At 42.1% G+C, this 18,667-nt stretch overlaps 2 protein-coding genes across 2 annotated transcripts in view; one reads left to right on the forward strand and one right to left on the reverse strand.

The window, feature by feature from the left end:
- The window catches only part of LOC135911289 (low-density lipoprotein receptor-related protein 3-like), a 48,986-nt gene extending 36,929 nt beyond the window's left edge, over positions 1-12,057 (reverse strand). Inside the window, exons 1-5 of the mRNA XM_065443488.2 lie at positions 11,839-12,057; positions 11,381-11,446; positions 4,117-4,249; positions 2,186-2,412; positions 1,846-1,971 (exon numbers count right to left, since the gene is read on the reverse strand). Coding sequence (XP_065299560.1) covers positions 1,846-1,971; positions 2,186-2,412; positions 4,117-4,249; positions 11,381-11,446; positions 11,839-11,869 — 583 coding nt within the window. The 5' untranslated portion in view covers positions 11,870-12,057. The remainder of the gene's footprint in view (positions 1-1,845; positions 1,972-2,185; positions 2,413-4,116; positions 4,250-11,380; positions 11,447-11,838) is intronic.
- Positions 12,058-12,104: 47 nt separating this feature from the next.
- The window catches only part of pch2 (pachytene checkpoint 2 protein), a 41,810-nt gene continuing 35,247 nt past the window's right edge, over positions 12,105-18,667 (forward strand). Inside the window, exons 1-2 of the mRNA XM_065443502.1 lie at positions 12,105-12,346; positions 16,240-16,384. Of these exons, the coding sequence (XP_065299574.1) occupies positions 12,246-12,346; positions 16,240-16,384 (246 nt within the window). The 5' untranslated portion in view covers positions 12,105-12,245. The remainder of the gene's footprint in view (positions 12,347-16,239; positions 16,385-18,667) is intronic.

Here is an 18,667-nt window from a genome sequence, read left to right on the forward strand (position 1 = left end):
CATTCAAAGTGATAGCAAGATTTAGCATTGTGCTGAACCTACTCAAACGGCGTTCTAACAAGATGTGGGAGCGACCCGCTGGCGTGACAGTACACGAGGAAACCTGCTGCGCAGCATAAAAAGTGGCCTGGGTGCTGCAAGGTGTCCCAACACTGGCACAATGAGGAGTGTTGCCAGTACCGTTGCAGGCTTCACAAATCAGTGGTACACGAGAAGAGACTGAAGGGAAAACCATTGGCATTTGTAGCCTGAACTTTACTGTCTGTTCCATTTTTAGACCACTGTATGCCCACAGGTGCACAGCAGGAATGCTTTTGCTTATGTTAAGTAGTTGAAAATTCAACACCAACAACACGATAAAAGAGAGAGAGAAAGAGATGTGTTTGTCTGCAGACGCTCATGTCAGCAGCAGAGGGCAGAACACTACTCTGGCTTCACTGCTGAGCCAATTGAGCAGAAAGTGAGGCGGCATCCACTTTGCCATTTTTACAGCGAAAGGCACTGCATATAGGTCACCTCTGCAGACCTATGTGCAAGCCGCACATTTGTCGTCGATACCGTGACAGCACGGCAGCGACGACGGCGAAAAGGCACCTCCAGCACCTGTATAAATTGCTACTGCAATAACAGAAGGACTGCTGTGAAGGCTGAAGAGCACTAAACACGAAATAACAATGTTTAGCCAAACATTTGTTTGCTCCCACCATGTGCAAAGGCAACAAAGGTTCTGATTAACATGGTTCTAAGTACCTTGAGCAACATGAAATTACCCATGAATGGAAAGGAGGTTGTGAGGAAAGGATGGCACAGAAAATCTGAAAATTTCCAACTTTATTCTGTTTCCAGAGAGCAGCATTACTACTTCACCTGCTTCTGTAGGGTTGCTGCTTTCAAAAGCAGTGCATTTGAAGGGCAAATACCTTTGAACAATGCATTGCAATATGCATCTATAAAAGCGAAGATTGACCCATACGGTGCATCTGTCGGTCTTTTGGCATCTTGGGCACATAACCAATTCTATAAAATATGCCCTTCCCCTGGTGTATTTTTTTTTTATTTTGCCCAATTAGGTGTTTTCCGTATGCCGAGTTGGATCACTAGAACCTCGACACAGCACACAAAGCAAACACTACCATACCATGCCGACACCAGTCACACAAACAAAAAGCGTGGCGTACTTGCAGCGTCGTGTGCGAAGAAACAAATCAGTTGCTGGATTGTCTTGACATGGCTTACTAAACTGAAACTGGAACTGCTGTAGAGCCACTCTATCGAACCAGGCAGAAACGATGAGTGGGGATTTGCGGTAGCGCCACTTCGTTGGGCAGCAAAGAGGCTCCGTTCAAAACAAAAATGGCATTCAGCAAGTCGAACCATGCACTGGTCAGAGTCGGTGCATGGTGCTCACGAACGAGTTGGCTCAAGGAGTGTCCAAAAAATCAGACGGGAGGTTGCAAGGTGTCCGAACTTTCGGCAGTTGTTATACATTATGGCCTATGGGGAGAATGGCGGTGCCGCGAAGGAGACTGAATAATCGAGCATGGCCGAATTTTTGGAGTCAGGAAAATCAGTCGGTGACTATGACACTACGGCAGGCATGCAGTTAACACAACTGTTTTCTTCCCAGACACCCAGCTGAGAAAAATAGCACATTTCAGGTTTGCGTGTGGAGAACACCCAGAGAACTTTGCTGCAGATCTTGCAGTGCAATTACTTTTCACGAAATGCAGAAACTTTCCTGTAAGCATGACATGGAGTCAATTAAAACCAGCCTCGTTACACTTATACTCTGCCTCAGTGTCATAAACAGGCAAAAACCAATGTCATGAACAACAGTAGACTTACATTGCAGCTCATCCGAGTTGTCCTCACACTCAGCCCGACCATTACAAGCCCAATGCTGAAAGATGCACATTCCATTCCGGCACTGATATTCATCTGGTCTACATGATGACGACTGCTTGTATCCACCTGAAAATATGACAAGCCATTCTTAAACACATAATATATACACGATTCCTTGCTATTGACATTAAAAATAGTACCTCATATTGCAGTAGGGGTTTGGTAAGCTTTAATGCTAATTGCTTGCGAGAGCTAGAGGAGTAGTCCACAGATATCAGTAGGAAAGCAAAAAAAAAAAAAAAAAGCCCACTTATTTCGCACGTTGTGCATACTGCCTCACCTACAGTATAGGACAGCTGGAATCCTCGGCCCTGGGGCACCTGCATTGGGGAGCTGTGGAACTTGATCCACACTTTACTATTTCGTGAAATAAAGGGTTCAGGACGCTTGCGGCCACAGTGCACTCTCTCGCCTCCATTCGGTGTAGGGCCCAGCTTTATCCAAGTGCCACCACAACAGGGATTTTTCTCACAGTCTTCCAGGCCACCAAGGTCCAAGTCATCAAAACTACAAAGTAAAATATAAGCCCAAGTCAACCAAGGTCCAAGAAATTTGAAGACAAATATTCGTGTTGCACACGTGTCAAGCTATGGAAACTTAGCAATGCATAGCTGTGTGCCATTCAGGAAAAAATGCACCAAAAGAGTAATACCAACTACTTAACTACTTGAAAGCACTGTAATAACTAAATATGCACATACCCACTAAAGCCACCAGCAGGTATGTGTATGTTACAGCAAAAACACTGCAAGCTATGCATTTTGTATTGCCATTTAGTTTGTCCATTAGACTTATTGCCTCGTTTCACTAACTACACTTGACAGCAGATAACTGTTGAACAGACTGCAAACATATTCACACAGTAGTGTTACATGCACAGTCAAACCTCTCTATGTTGAGCACGGATATAATGATTTGTTGGATATAACAAAGGTATTTTTGGGTCAGATGGGATTGTCATCACGAGGTTTGACCGTAGTAGAGGCTACAGCTTTCACATATATTGCAAAACCCAAAATATTTAGAAGAAAGCTTAATATATGTACTTTTAAGGAAGGAATGTAGGGTAAGTGGGTCACCTTGATTTAGCATTTTATTGTAAAAACTACTGCATATATTAACATAAAATTTGGCATGCTGAATGGGGATACTCTTTCTTTTTCCTGACATTTAGTAGCTTTTCCACTGGGAGCTGAACTATTTTCTGTAATTATCTATCAAATTTTAGATAAAGTTCTAAGTTTCAAAGTACCTTTTCTCAGAAATGAATGACAGGCTGACAATTTAAATCAAAAGGTGTATTTCACATATTACGGCCTTCAAACGGAACCTTAAAAAAAAAAAAAAAAATTGTACTGGCATCACGCGAGAAAAAAATATTCACACGTCATTACTTGTCTACAGAGACCAGAAGGCAGCTCAACAGCACAATCACTTTGCAAGTCTGTTCTCGGTATGGACTGGTATGTTACGAGCGTGAAAAAATTTTTTGTTTAACTATCCTTGTTAGATGCCAGAAGCAGCACCTTCACCTACATGGACAAAGTAACCACCTCCTTATGTTTAACATTGTAAAACTGGCGTAATAGTTCCACGGAAGCACGAAAGGTGGAGAGAAGTAATTAATAAAGGGAAAATCAGACATCCACTCGTTCGTAGCCATTGCTACAAAGGAAATCCATACGGGTTCCTCGAAAGAAAAGCCTCACAGTTGAAGAAAAATTCGTCCTGGTCCGGGACTCTAACCAATTTGGGACCACTGCCTTTCCAAGGCAGCCACTCTACCATCTGAGCTAATCAGGCAGCTAGCAGATGGCAGGGCGAAGTCGAATTTGTCAAAAACTCGAAGCAAACTCTTGCCTTTGCTTTGTTCGCTCCCCAATAAACAGCTGGGAGCACTTGGCACTCGCTTAGTTCCCTTTACTAGGCGGTCATCGGTCGTGGGTTTGGCATTTTTGTGCACCTGTTCTGTGCCTGCATGGGACTAATTCATCGGCAGTATTAACTTGACACTGCATGTGCAAAAGGGTCGCTGCCGCTCGGCGGCAACGATGCCTCCGCTTGCCACTTCGCTGTAAGTGGGTCAAGTTCTTCGTGTACTTTAAGTAATGTGGCTTAAAATGCATGTGCTTTGGTCGGGACCGGAAGAAATTTCGAATAAAACAATTTCGTTATAATGAGAGATTACTGGTCGCACTTCCTCAAGCTTACCTTATAGTAATAACCTGGTCACGGCGACCAAATATAGACCAGCTGCAAGATGTGTGGTTTGAGTAGGAAATTGGATATCCTGGGCTGCTGATTTTACCCCGTGGCCCAAGCCGCCTGGGCTGCTGGCATGATCCTGCAAAACAGAGGCTTCATGTTTTGAACTTCACACAACCCCAATTCCCTTTCTAAAGTCAATGTTTGCTACACTTTCTACTTCAAAGTTGCTTTATTAACTCTTTCAGTGTCACTGACGTACCAGTAGATTTCAATGTTTTCGTCCCGCCATGTCACTAAAGTACCTGTACATTCTCAGATTCTGTACTCTATAGTAAGGACCATACTAAGAGTTCATTTGCCATTATTTCCCCCTTCGGAATAACTAAAAATAAATCGTCATGTTTTTAACATCTAAGAAAAAAAAAAGGCACCGAGGGTGCACTCCCTTCGAGAGAAAAAAAAAAAAAGGGAGAGAAAAAAAAAGCGGACAGAGGATGAAGCGCCCACAACTTCAATGTTACTGCTGTGCACTGCTCAGCACATGCAACTGATAGGATGGGTGAACTGGTGCGAGGAATTAAAAGCACTGCTTAACTACACACTAAAAGCTTAACCCACAAAATTGTCATCACTACCATTAACAGTAACAACATCAGTGCAATGGGCTAAGCTTATCCCGAATGCTTAAAACATGTATGTGGAACAGCCTTACAAGTTACCCCACTCTTTTCATTACAGAGATTTCTCAAATAATTTATATTATATTTACAAACTAAGGGGGTGCGAATATTTGATCTTTCAAATACGAATAGAATAATCTCTGTTGTTCGATTCGTATTCGATTTGAGAATTCACTATTCGAAATTGTCAAATATATATATATATATATATATATTTTTTTTTTGAGCCACAGGAAAGAACGATGGAAGTAAGGACCGTTGTGAATGATTCCACTGTAAGGAGAGCTGCTGCAGTTGCTCAAATATTACAGCAAACTCCCAAAAGCTTTTCATTCATAAGTGATTTTTGCCATTGGCTGGCAGCTTACGCAAATATGTCCAGCATCGGGATTGGCTAAAATTTGCTCTTACTAACTACTCTAGCATAATTTAGTCATGAAATAAGCATGCCTCGCTTTTAGGAAGCCTATAACACAAATCTGTTCTTTTTATTATTTGGCCAATCTCATGATGTTTGCATCTCTTTAAAAATGTAGGTTCCTATGTCACACTTCTCTCCATCAACAAACACAACATTCAATGTGCATCTAGAGATGTGCTGTTCACTTGCTTTATTACTGCAATTGTTGTAGTGTCCCCAAATAACTGAAAGCAGTTACTTATTTACAAGCTCTCCAGTTGACTCGACATCCAATTGTGAACTGTATTACATACATATATCAAATAAATGTTAATAAGCCAAATTTTTTTCAGCATACGGGCCATGCATAGAATTTATACCCGACTTTATTTTAAACGAGAAAATATTTGATATTCTCAGGTAGTGTTTCCCAATTAGACCTATTTGATTTGAAAATTTCACTATCCGAACGCTCCTAATTGAAACTTTTCCATGCAGTATTAGCTGGTAGCCTAAAGTGTACGTTTATTCAAGAAAGTACATCACTTCTTACCAAATGCTGTCAAAAAAATTGGAGGACGCTTAAGCTTTGCCTTCAAGAGTGGAACACGATAGCGTTATTGCACCCCGTTCGCACCGCCCACTTATTCGTTCGGCATGCTCTTGACGAGATGAAGGGGAGAAGCGGGCGAGTGGCGCGCCACCTGTCGGGCAGCGCCGTACATTGCGAGGAGGGGGTCTTCTGTGTTTGCCGCAAGATGGCTCTGCGTGTGCGCCAAGCCCAGAAGAAATGTAGCAGAAACATACTTGGCTACTCGTTTAAGTGCGACTTCTGTAATTTACATGCTCATAGTTACCGATATAGTACACCGCAGTATAACTTTCTATGGCACGTTTCTAAGGCAACACCGCATTCACTAGAGGCGCTTTTGTCGCGCTTTGAACCATCCAACTCATGACTGAGTGGTATCGTCTCCGTCTTACACTCTGGAGACCCTGGTTCGATTCCCACCCAGCCCATCTTGCAAGTTGTTTTTATTTATGAATTGCCTTCCGGAATTTTTCGCTTACGGCCAACGCGCCGACACCGGCTTGTCTGCAGCATGAGCTCCTTAACGCTGTCGCATCAAAATACTCCACCTCCACAGATGCAGTCTTAGAATAAAAAGTCAGCATTGCCTTCTAAGTACTTAAGTACTTATAAGATGAGGTTACAAGTGCCTATGGTGCAGTATTCTGTGCCTACACTACAGAATTGTTTCTGTTCTAGCAGGAGCACTGCACAAGAAAGTTTAAAGATTTAGCCAAGCAAAATTTTGTTTTTACCTACCAGTTCTGAATAACCACAAGCATCTTGGGTTACTAACATATTTAAATTGGTTTTACCTACGTCAAGCATATCCAAGGTTAAATGAAACCATGCATAAAGTAGGCAAAGAGTTAACCTTGAAATGAACATAACATGTTTCGGCATGCTCAGCAACAGATTTTTTACGATTTTGAGCTTAAGAACAAAGGCCTTTGCTTGAATTTGTTAAATTCCTGCAAAAGTAAGTAAAGAATCTTCTATAATATGTAGTGTGCTTATATGTCCATATCTTTATTCAGAGCAACCAGTGCAGTTAACGTTGCAAGCTCAGGTGTTGGTAAATCGCTTCACATGCATTTAGCAGGTGGTTGAATCATGATGTGAAGAAGTTCACCGACAAGCAAGAACTCCCAATTTCTTTCAGGTTCTTTTAATTGCAATTTGACAATATTTGCCCTTGTATATGCAACTTCCTGTGCCTATATTTATAGCTTTAAAACAGACTGTAAGTACTTATCTACCCAACTGAAACTACATTCTTATTTCAAGTAGAAGAGATGAATGGAAACAAGAGGTTTCTTAAAAGCAGCAACTTAGAAGTAATGATTACATCATTCCATATTTGTACAACATATAAAAAACAAAATGACAATAAGCAAGCAGTGTGTGTCATCACCTTCAGGATTGGCAACTACATTCCTCATATACTGGACCATAGGTGCCAACTATGGGGGGATGCCGAAGCCTATCCCCCCTACCCCAAAGTGTCATTACCAGAGTTCTGTCACCCACATCATTTTAGATTTTTTTTTGTTGCCTCTACCTTTTCACTTAAAACTTTATTGTGGCTAAATGCTTACTGCATTCTTGTTGACGCTGACTTGCACGGCTTTTAATACATACTTTTGCTTTATTTCTGCAAATCCTGACAATAGAAGGGCAAGCGCATTAGAAGTACTAGCAGCGGCTACCTCACCGATAATTTCTCATTTCAAATTTTTTTATTGCGATAGCAATTATCTGGAAACTCCACACTCTTAAAATTAAAAGTTTGCACCCTTGCTTATCTTGGTCCGCAACAATAATCATCGTCTGCCTTGCTTGCGTTTCCTTTCTTGAAAACTCGGCATTTGCTTCTTTCGTGCCGAGAATGCTATGTCAGGCTGATAACGCACAAGCTGTTCGTGACTTGGGAGTACCGAGTTCGCAGCATTAAAGGAAGGAAATGCCGGCAAGACAGATGACAATTATTGTTGTGGCACAGGATAAGCTCCTAAGGGTGTCAACATTTCAAGAGACTCTTAAGAGTGCAGGCGCATTTCTGCTGTCGTCATCAGTGTTGCTGTGATGTTCTGTATGAAGTCAAAGGGGGATAACATCTTTGCTGTGCGCCATATGCTGTGTGTACATGTGAAAGCATGCAAAGCTGAGTAGATGGTGGTGGCTCAATCTCAGGGGCACAAGGGAGGAAGTGCGCCATCTTCGGTCGCGCGAAGGGCACAAGAGGGGAGGACATTCTTCTCCAGCAGAAATTGTGTATGGCGCGGCCGCGCGCGGGCCCTATCTTGAAAGTGATCTGGGATGGGGGCCAAGCCTAGGCGCATTGACAGCTCGTAGCTTTGTGTGTGCTGTTCTTGCCACTCAGTTTGCGTTGAAGCGCAGGCAGCATGAAGGTCACTTCGCTCGCTGCTGCTGCCACACTTCCTCATGAAAGCATTTTGACAGCTAGGGTCCACAGCCATCAAACGTGATGTGTTCATGTTTAATTGTGCATGCTCGTTGATTTAGTAAGCGAATATTTACGAGTTTATACGGCCTATAAGTTTACTATTGTTACTTTGTATAGCTGTATACTAATTTGCTACTGCAATCAATGCTTCGCCTTTCGTGCAAAACTGACTTTTTTAAAGAGAAGGAGGTAACCAACTAACAATTATTTGTAATGGTATGGACAGCCTATGTCTCGAGAATGAATATGTTGCTGTATGTTCAAATCGCTTGAAATTGCTCTGCGAGCTTTTTTGACCTTGAAAAAAAAAAAAAAAAAACCTGCAGACTTCAGTGACCCCTTCAGTGAAGTTTTTAATCAATGGTGTGTGAAATGCATGTGAATGATGCGAGTCTCAGTATTGCTTCTCTTCTTAGCAAGCAATGCTAATGACTCACGGAAAAAAAAAAAGACTGCTAATAATTTACAACACTTATTAGGGGTGGAAACATCACCACTTGTACGTAGAGGTCATAAATATATATAATTCACTCAGTAACGAAAATGAGGCCAAGCCAGATTCACTTGAAATCAGAATAAATAGCAGTTATGCACAGCAGCACTTATACTCATACTCACAGTAAAAAAAAATTTAAAAAAAACTAGAGCCTGCAGTTTCACCGGAAAGGTGAAGCAGTATTAGCGATAGCAAAGTATAAGACAATTACACGAAGGAAGATCACACCACCGAGAGATGCCAGATTCTTGGTGGTGCAGGAGGACTGTGACTGCAAAATGGAACTGTCTCTGACTGCGAGGTCTTGTAAATAAGCAATCACTTCAGTGAACAATTCTTCAAGGTCAGACGAAGTTCCTTCCAGCGCAACCGTTTTTAAAGGTATGTATATATATACGTATATGACTTGGAAAGCTGCCCCCCCACCCCACCCCCCAACCTCCGCCTGGAAAAATGAAAACTTTCTGCCTATGTACTGGCCAAACCTCCATAAGCTCTGTAATATACTACACAGTTTATACATAATGTTTACTACGGATAACACACATTTGCATGAAATTAAACATGTGAAAGATGAATGAATTGCACTGTTTTTCATATGCAATTTCACATAGATCAAGATATGAAGGTGTCTGCAAAAGGTGAATGGTTTCAAATCCTACCCATTTTCAGCTTCCACAAGCTGAGGGAAAGCTGAGCCTGCATTACAATGCTCCATCACATAGCATACACACCTTAATCTTAGCAGGAAAACGACATGATAGACAGGATGTTATAAAGGGATAGACAACGGTGCTGTCCCTTTCTCACATCATGTCCATTGTGTATTTTTCCTGCTTGTCATGAACCAGCCAGCACAAATACATATGCCACTACATCGTAATTTATGCAGAAATGTATGTCCCTCTCTCTTAGTGAAATTACACACATTTTTGCAGCTATTGTTACAACAGCAAAAATTAATACCTTAATTCATATTAATTCAATTCAATTCATATTCAATTCGGCACTCTGAACAGCTGATTATTTTCTATTTTTACTTCTTTCCCTTGTGATTCCTTTTTCACTGTATTTTTCTCATGTATTCATTGAGTGTTTCATATATATATATATCTATATTTTTTCTTTTTTTTCTCGTGTTTCAATCCCGTGAATTTTACTTTGCATTGTATACGCGTGACAAGAACATTTTACTGTTACATACTCTTTTTTTGTTATTGTTCTCTTTTGTCAAAAAAAAAATTTTTGTTCTCTTTGACTTTGATTTTGCTCCCCCCTTATGTAATGCCTTCGGGCCTTTAAGGGAAAAAATAAATGAAATGAAATGAAATTCTATACTTCAAGCTTTGCTGCCTGGCAGTGCCTAAAAGACTGCATGTAAATGTCATTTAAGAGAGAGAAAGAGAGAGAGACCTCGCAAGCGTAAAATGTTTAAACTGCTTGGTAGGGTTAACACATAAGCATTTAGAGTGTTTAGGACAGTCACACAAGTGTAAACAAATGTTGCAATGAACTTATGGTAAGCTTTAACAACACAGAAATACCAAGAATGCTTTGCAGTTGGCAAACAAAAAATTATGAGGTTTTACGTGCCAAAACCACGATCTGATTATGAGGCACGCCATAGTGGGGGACTTCGGAAATTTAAGCCACCTGGGGTTCCTCTACGTGCAACTAAATCTAAGTACACAGGTGCTTTCGCAATTTGCTCCCATCGAAATGCGGCTGCCGTGGCCGGGATTCGATCCCACGACCCGGTGCTTAGCAGCCCAACACCATAGCCACTAAGTAACCACAGCAGGTTCCAGTTGGCAAACACGAGGGCTTTAACTACTCAAAAAATGTTTGCACCAACCAGCCTCAGTGGTGCCCATTGAGACTAGTGCAATGTCTGAAGAAAGCATCTTAAGCAGTTAAAGCTTCTGTTTGCCTATTGGGAAAAGCTGTGAAAGCAACCATGCAAGAATGAGTGCACTGAAAGAAAACTGTTCCACTATCAGAAAGGGAAAGTAAAAGGAAAGGTGTCTGGATTCAACACATAAAAACTGACATTCTACTGACTACTTGCCAGACAGACACGTAGAAATGGTAAGCAGGAGTTAAAATACTGCACTGCTTTCTTTGTCAAGCCAACAAAGTATGTGTACGTTACTTGTCATGAAAGCAGTCACTATTACCATAATTATTGGATAGATATGATAAGCTCCCACATACCCAAACTGCTGCATATATCGCGACAACCACTTGCATTTCATTTTTATCCCAGCATCAATAGCTTCACACAGAGAATGAATATTCGATGAACTCGACTACCAAAGCTCAGGCAGCAATAGAGAATTCGCAGGAAGGTAATTATCCACCCACGCTGGCTACCACAGTATCTTGCATTGTAAGTTCATATATGAGCATTAAAGTGTTTCTGCCACATTACGCACGCTAACATCACAACGCATGACAGATTTTTTTCGAACCTAAATGCAAGGGCAACATTTTACACTTCGCGATTACCTCGAAAAAGAGAAAAATGCATGCCTGCCCGGCGAGCAAGCTATGAATTAAGTCGCGTTTCGAGACTGGACGCGAAGTTGACACAGTGCGACATTCGCAAAATCTAATGCGCATGGCGTCCAATAACAAAAAAACAAGACTTTACCCAAATTTGCTCCTCCGCTTGACTGCAGCAGGCCCCGGATTGACGTGCTTCCTGAGCAAACCACCGCTGGAAGAGTTTGGAGGCGTTACGAGTATCCATCACATGCAGTACTCGTTACCGAGTAAACTCCTGTTCAGCAAATTACCTTGCGCGGTAAGTTACGTTAACAAACAACAGATCCCGCACGGAATAAACATTAGATGCAGGCGAAATCAATTCATTTGGCCTTCGGGAGTTCCCACGATTAACCGTGTTTAACAGCTGCAACTTCGTTCCTGGTTCTCTCTGCCTACGTCCGACGAAATTAGCAGGTATAAAAGACAAATGAAAAATCATATCAGCGCTAAGAAAGCGCAGGCTACATAGAATAACGGCTTAAGTTACTGCAAAGTCCTTACCAACGCGTAAAAACATCAAGAAATACAAAATATTAAGCCTACGCGAAACTTGTGACTCACCTGCAAGCAGAACTATGAAAGGCTGCCTCATGACTGCGAAGTGAAGAACTGCGGATCAGACGCTCATAAAGTGCCAAAGCCAAGGGTTCTAATGCTGATCAACGCACTGCCTTCATGTCATAAAACGGTAAACGGACACACATAGCGCGCATTAATGCACCTCATTTTAGATTTTCATCTCGCAGACTAACAATACGTACTCTCAACTCCAGCGGTTTCCGCCACTCTCGCATGCTACAATTGCTAAATGCGCTAAATTAATTGGGATCGAGAGTAAAAAGGGGTCATGTGAATAAACGTCATAGAACCAGTAACCAATAGAAGCAGTAAGAAACAGTGGCTGCAACTGAGCGCGAACAACGAACTACTCTCGTTCGGAGTTGCTGTGAATTCCACGCTGATTTGAAATGAATAGCAGGGCACTTCTCAGCAGCCATTTAGCAGATGATAATTCGCTCAATCCCGGGAAGCTTTGCGTGCACGTGGATGCGCTGAAGTCACGTTGCTGGTAAGAACTTCTACATTGTCACTGCACCGACTCGCTTGCAGGTACATAACAAAGATCCACGTTGCATTCACTCTTATATTTAATTGTTATCAGCTTAGCGAACCTAACTAAGTTCATAAAAAGCGCCTACGGTTACAATTTCTGCAGCCATCTACTGTGTTGCACGTGAGTCTCACTTGGGCTTTCGCTGATGGACCAGGTGATTATCAGACACATTTTCATGTGTACTTTTGAGTTTAACGCAGTGCTTGCTTTCGGCGTGTCTGTCGTGAACCGTAACATCTGTGGAAAGTCATCCTTTGCAAGGCACCATGCCAGCGCATTCAACGCTTACAGCTGATCAAGTGGGTCCTATTGCGTATTCAAGGTGGTTATTGGCGTTCGTAATATGATCCCTCGGTTTGCCGTGATCGTATAGTGGTTAGTACCTTGCGTTGTGGTGTTCGTAATATGCACCACCACGCCTTGGCGGCAGCATACATTACATACATTAACTTAACATTACAATTAGTCTATTGCCAGTGTTCAGAAACGGGGCTCTCCCTATTTTCCAATAAAATTTTGGAGTCTTCGCATTTCCGAAACATTCCAGAAGCCAGTATAAAAGTGGGTGAAATCACATGGTTACTTAAAGGACAGCAGAAATGAGAAACTGCCCAGACAATGCAAAGGCATCCTCATTCTGTGGGATGTCGGCATCAGGACATTCGTAAATGCTGAGGATGTCTTGCACTAATCCTAAAAGGCTCCTGACCAGGTCCATTCATCCTTCCCAAGTAGATACTGAGAACATACCAGGTACATAATTGAAGGACCATTTTAGGATGATGTCAGGATGTGTTCCAAGGCACTGCTGTTTGACACTGTAATTAGAGAGCAATTAATTATTTACAAATTGGGTTAATATATGCATGTTGCAGCTTGGATATGAGAACCCATATTGTAGGGCTTCATTTTGATATTTGTGCGCTTTCATGTGCTCTGAAATATCAAAAATGTTGCATATTTGTTTTTTGCCACCGTTAAACAACAGTTCAGTATCAAACTAACTACCTCAGGTGCAGCACCACCTATACACTTACAACAGCATAGTCTTCGAGATCTGCTTTTGTTACTTCAAGAGAACTGTTACCCGCCGTGGTTGCTCAGTGGTTATGGTGTTGGGCTGCTGAGCATGAGGTCACGAGATCAAATCCCGGCCACAGCGGCCGCATTTCGATGGGGTCGAAATGCGAAAACATGTGTGTACTTAGATTTAGGTGCACGTTAAAGAACCCCAGGTGGTCGAAATTTCCGGAGCCCTCCACTACGGGGGGCCTCATAATCAGAAAGTGGTTTTGGCACGTAAAACCCCATAATTTAATTTTTTAAAAAGAGAACCGTCCATGGAAGGTGTGTTTAGACACCACGACCAATAATAACAACATATAATAATAATAATAGTCTAATACAAAATAGTGTAAAATAAACTTTTTTGTTTTTTTGGCAATGTGTCATTTGTGTTTAGTTTTTGGTTTAATCAATTTCGTTCGGGCAAGCATGACATTCCCAAATAAACACACCTGAAAGCAGCGTCCTGAGAATACACTGCTGAGGGTGTTGCTCAATTAGGTTTGTGATAAGTCCAGCAGTAGATGTGGTGCTTAAAATTCATCGTGGGCATGGTGCTGTAAACATCCTCAGTACATTTCATAAAAAGCTAGGACGTTCGGATATTTCTGGAACATCAACAGAATGTTTCGTGCTGTCTGGGACATGTATGCACAAATTGGCTGGAGGGAACAGTAAACTCCTATGGTACCTTTCGCTTGCTCTAACCTAACATTGTCCCTCCTTCAGCAAATCCTCACGGCAGCGGCGGCGTATCAATGGGAGTAAAATGCAAAAGCACCTGTGTGCCATGCTTTGCGTGTGCGTCAAAGAACCTCAGGTGATCAAAATTAATCTGGTGTCCCCCACTATGGCGTGCCTCACAATCATATCATGGTTTTGGTGCATAAAACCACATAATCTAATTTTTAATTTAAGTATGCGCAAATCCTCCAACAAAATGAACGACCAACTTGTGTAATTTGCTGCAGTAGTAAGATAGTGAACTCTTGATAGAGTGGTTTCTGTAATGAAAGGTCAACGATTATTGTCTGTTCAGCACAGACATTTTAGTCCTTTCAGTTCGACTGGTTTCATGCAATTTCAAACACACTGTGTGAAAGTTAGCAATATGCTGCACAGTTTAGCTGTAACTCTGAAAATGGGCTTGGACACGCCCATGTTTTTGGCAGAATCGTAGAAGAATGTGGCTGTGCTGATGTTCCTGAGTGATTTCCACTGGTGTTAATCATTGCAGGTGAAATAAGAGACAATCAACATTATTTGAGTTGTGTTGTTCCACTGACCCCCACAATATCCATATCACTTCTAAATATTGTGCCTTTGTCGTGCGCAGTTGCAAGTTCGGCTTGCTTTTGATGCACAACTCATTAGGCTGACACCGCAGTACAAGTTTTTAAGTGTAATTCGTTACAGGCCTTATCCTTACGTTGAAGCCAGTGGCGTAGCAACAGGGGGGGCCGGGGGGCCGTGGGCCCCGGGTGCAAGGGGCCAGTGAGGGGGGTGTCATATACGTCTGAAGACCCCCCTCTTTCCGCCGGCTACACCCGGGGAGGGGGGTGACAGAAGACCTATGGGCCCCGGGTGCCAGACGACCTAGCTACGCCACTGGTTGAATGAAGCTAGTTCATTCCGCATCTGAATAAACCGAAATACTTAAAACTAGGACCTTATTGAAGGTGCTATGGCAGTACCAGTCAAAATGTATGAACAGGTGCAAAAGCATTGTGCTCTGGCTGTCACTTCGATTAGGACGCTGTAGTATGTTGGCACTAAAGAGTGCACTCAAGATGCTCAACAAACCATGTAAAAAATTTTCTCTAGGAGTCCTGTTGCGAGCCTTGTTATTAATCCAAGTAACCAACTACTGTAGTAACAGTGTAAAAATGAATCAAGAAGCACTTGTCTCCTCTGGGATGATGACCAGTTTTGTACTGATGTAAAACTGTTGTGCTGATGTAAACATGTTGTGCAGGGGCTTTCCTTCCTAAGTTGCAAGATGAATGTCATAGCTACGTAAACTTAATGCATATTAATTACTGTAATGCATGCCACTTTGTTGTGACTAATGAAGGCTGTAATTTAAAGGTCAGGAGAAAAAGTGGAAAGTTCACTATAAATGAGCCTCTCTTGTGCCTATCTAACAAGGTGTACTTTCCTTATTAGGGCTTTCTGTAACTGAACAAGTGCAGTGTATGGTTGATGGTGTGGTTTAACAACACAAAACAAAACAGGGGCTGTGAGCGATGCCATAGTGGAGGGCTCTGAACCAATTTTGGCCACCTAGGTTTTATTAATATGCATCCAAAACACGGTACATGAGCATTCTTGCATTCCAACCCCATCAGAATGTGGCCACCATGGCATTGTGCTCGGAGCCACAATCTCATGCCAACAAGCAGTGCGTCGTAGCCACTGAGCCACCATGGTGAAGTGTGCTGGATATCTGGTCTGGCACAGGTAGGAAAGAAAAAGCAGACAATTCAACCTAAACACTAAATGGCACAGTGCTTTCATGTGATGAATATTCGAGGCTTGCTAATTGCTTGTACATTCCTTCTTTTTTGCGTTGTGCTGCCCCTTGGAATCTGCCCCTTTTCAGCTAATGGAATTTTCAGAAATGTACTCAGCCTGTTAATCTTTTGTTGTTTTGAGTTCGAACTAAATATGCTGCACTCTTGACATGACCATACATTTTTCCCCCATTGCTGTTGAATTACTTGTTGATGCTTCTAGGTGATTCCGTGCAATTTATATTGGTGCTTTGCACTTTTTTCTTTCAGCACTCTCTCAGACAATGTAATCAGTGCACATGTTGAAGGACTAGTGCGACAGAGAGGCTACCCACCTGTTTTGACAAATTTTGCAGAAACTGCTCTTGCAGGTGAAGTGGACAAAGTAGTAACCGAGTATGAAGAGGATGATGTGGTGAGTTGTCCCGTATAAAAAAAATTTATTTGGGGAATATGTTTAAATAAAGTAGTCAACAAAGCTATCAATGTTTTTCATATTACTTTGTTTTTTGCTTGTGTTGCCTTCTGTCTGTAAGGAGTGTTTGTTTTGCTTGTGACCATTACAGGTAACCTGCTTGTGCAGTAGTACAGCGCACTGTCTTTCTAATTTTTCTAATTTTTTAAATGAGGGTATCACTTTTTGACTGAGGTTTGCATGCGTGCAGTTCTTTAAAATAGAAGGCCTTGCTGCTGAGTATGCTTATATATGAATAAAATGTAGTGATGGTTTCCCATTCAAACCATAGGCATGCATTGTAAAACCTGACAATAATTCATTCACCTAAATGTTAATAAAATTTAGCTAAGTAATGCCATATGTACTTGTGTAGGACTGCACCCCCGCTTTGGGGTAGGAAAATTTGGAAGAAGTTTTACCCTGTGTTACGCGTAGTTTCGCGTGCTGGTTAATTCCCACAACCGCTACAAGATGGCACAAGTCTGTGTCTAAAAGGAATTGGTCGACTCTAAATGTGTTCATAGTCGGCCATCAGTGGTTGCGCTTATTTGCATAGAAGTCCGAGCACAGTTCGAGGCTTCAGTTAGTAGCCATAAGTCTTCCTCGTGTAATGCCCCCACCTGGTAAAAATTAAGAAGTGCCTTACTTAATTAAGTGCCTTACACAATTAAATACTGTATTATTTTACTGAGGAAGGGGATGCACACAAGATGTTCAAAATAATGTTTTACACCCTTTTCAACTTGCATTCTTTGGAGCTTGTTTTCTGTGCTCCAGATGTCAGGGAGCTGTTGAAGATCATGCACCGCTGCCAACAAGGCACAGGCTTGGCAGCTATTCCCTCCCACAGCCATTTGAAGGCACTGAAGTAAATGGGTGCTTCTCAAATAGCTCCTCATTGCAGGAATCACTGTAGCGCATTGATGTGCAGTGACTACATCAGTCATTGCCGAAGAGATGCATAGATTTAGTGCTTGCTTCCAAACATGGTGAATTGTATTGTATACAACAACCTTCTGGAGGGAGAAAAACATATATATGAGGGCAAAGTTAAAACACAATTTCTACCTTGGGAAGTGCCCATGTTTGTTCTCAATATTTCTCATACTTGAATTGAAGTGTTACATAACATACAATAGTTTGCCAGCAAACAATCTGAACGAAAAAACCAGTCAAAAACACAAAGGACAAGAGGAGAAGTTCACACCACAACGACCAGTCGTTGTGGTGTGAACTTCTCCTCTTGTCCTTTGTGTTTTTGACTGGTTTTTTCGTTCAAGTATGTACCAACTGGCCCAGATTTCAACCCTTCTGCAAACAATCTGCTTCAACAACAGTACCTCTGCGAAGTAATTCTGTGAGGTGTGGCTTGCCAGCAAGTCACCTGCTTTCAAATAGCACAATATGCAGGTGGGATGTCTCCCAACAGGCCTGGAGGCATCCATGTATTTAAATGTGCGTGTGTGCACATGCATGATGCTTGATGTATAAGAGCTGTGTCCTTCTGCAGCCACTGGATTCTGAGCACATGGTATTTATGATGAGGCGGAGGCCTGCTGCCACCATGGCTAATGTCCAAGGATAAAGCAGAGACATTAATGCAAGCTGTTTGTTCCAGCCAGAGGTTGTGAACACAATAACTGTAGTCTGCAAATACAAAATGCTCATATTAGTACCCTTCCCTTCCTTCTCCCTTTCTGCTGCTTTGTGTGCTCACAGAGCAGTGTATTTTGTGAACTTATTATTTTTGCATGCAATGGAGAGCTTGGTGCTGCATTTGCATGCACTGCCATGCAGTGCTGCAATGCAGCACTGCATGGAGAGCGCAGTGCTGCATTTTCATGAGGACATAATGTTATACGCCTGGCCATGCATTGAAAAAAGATGCTTGATCATCAGCCAGCTGGTTGGTCAGTGCCGCATGACTGAATACAACAAAGATATTGGTGAAAGTATGTAGTGCATGACTGTGTGGCTGCTGTCTTCTGAGGTTGTCTGATGAGCATGCCACAGTCGCTGCTGCTCGCCAGCTAATACTGCTTGAGCCACCAAACAAATGTGAGCAGCTATGAGCAGTAAGTGCAAGCATGGAATGAAAGAAGTGCTGTTTGTAGTGCGATGTGTATGTGATGTAAATTGTGTCAGCTGTGAGTGTGGGTGTGTTCATCTTGCCCACAAGTCTGCTTTCGTGATAGTATAGGATAGTAGTACTAGTGCCTGGTGCTTTGAATGCATGCACAT

Source organism: Dermacentor albipictus, chromosome 1 (genome assembly GCF_038994185.2).
Source record: "Dermacentor albipictus isolate Rhodes 1998 colony chromosome 1, USDA_Dalb.pri_finalv2, whole genome shotgun sequence".
Lineage (NCBI taxonomy): Eukaryota > Metazoa > Arthropoda > Arachnida > Ixodida > Ixodidae > Dermacentor > Dermacentor albipictus.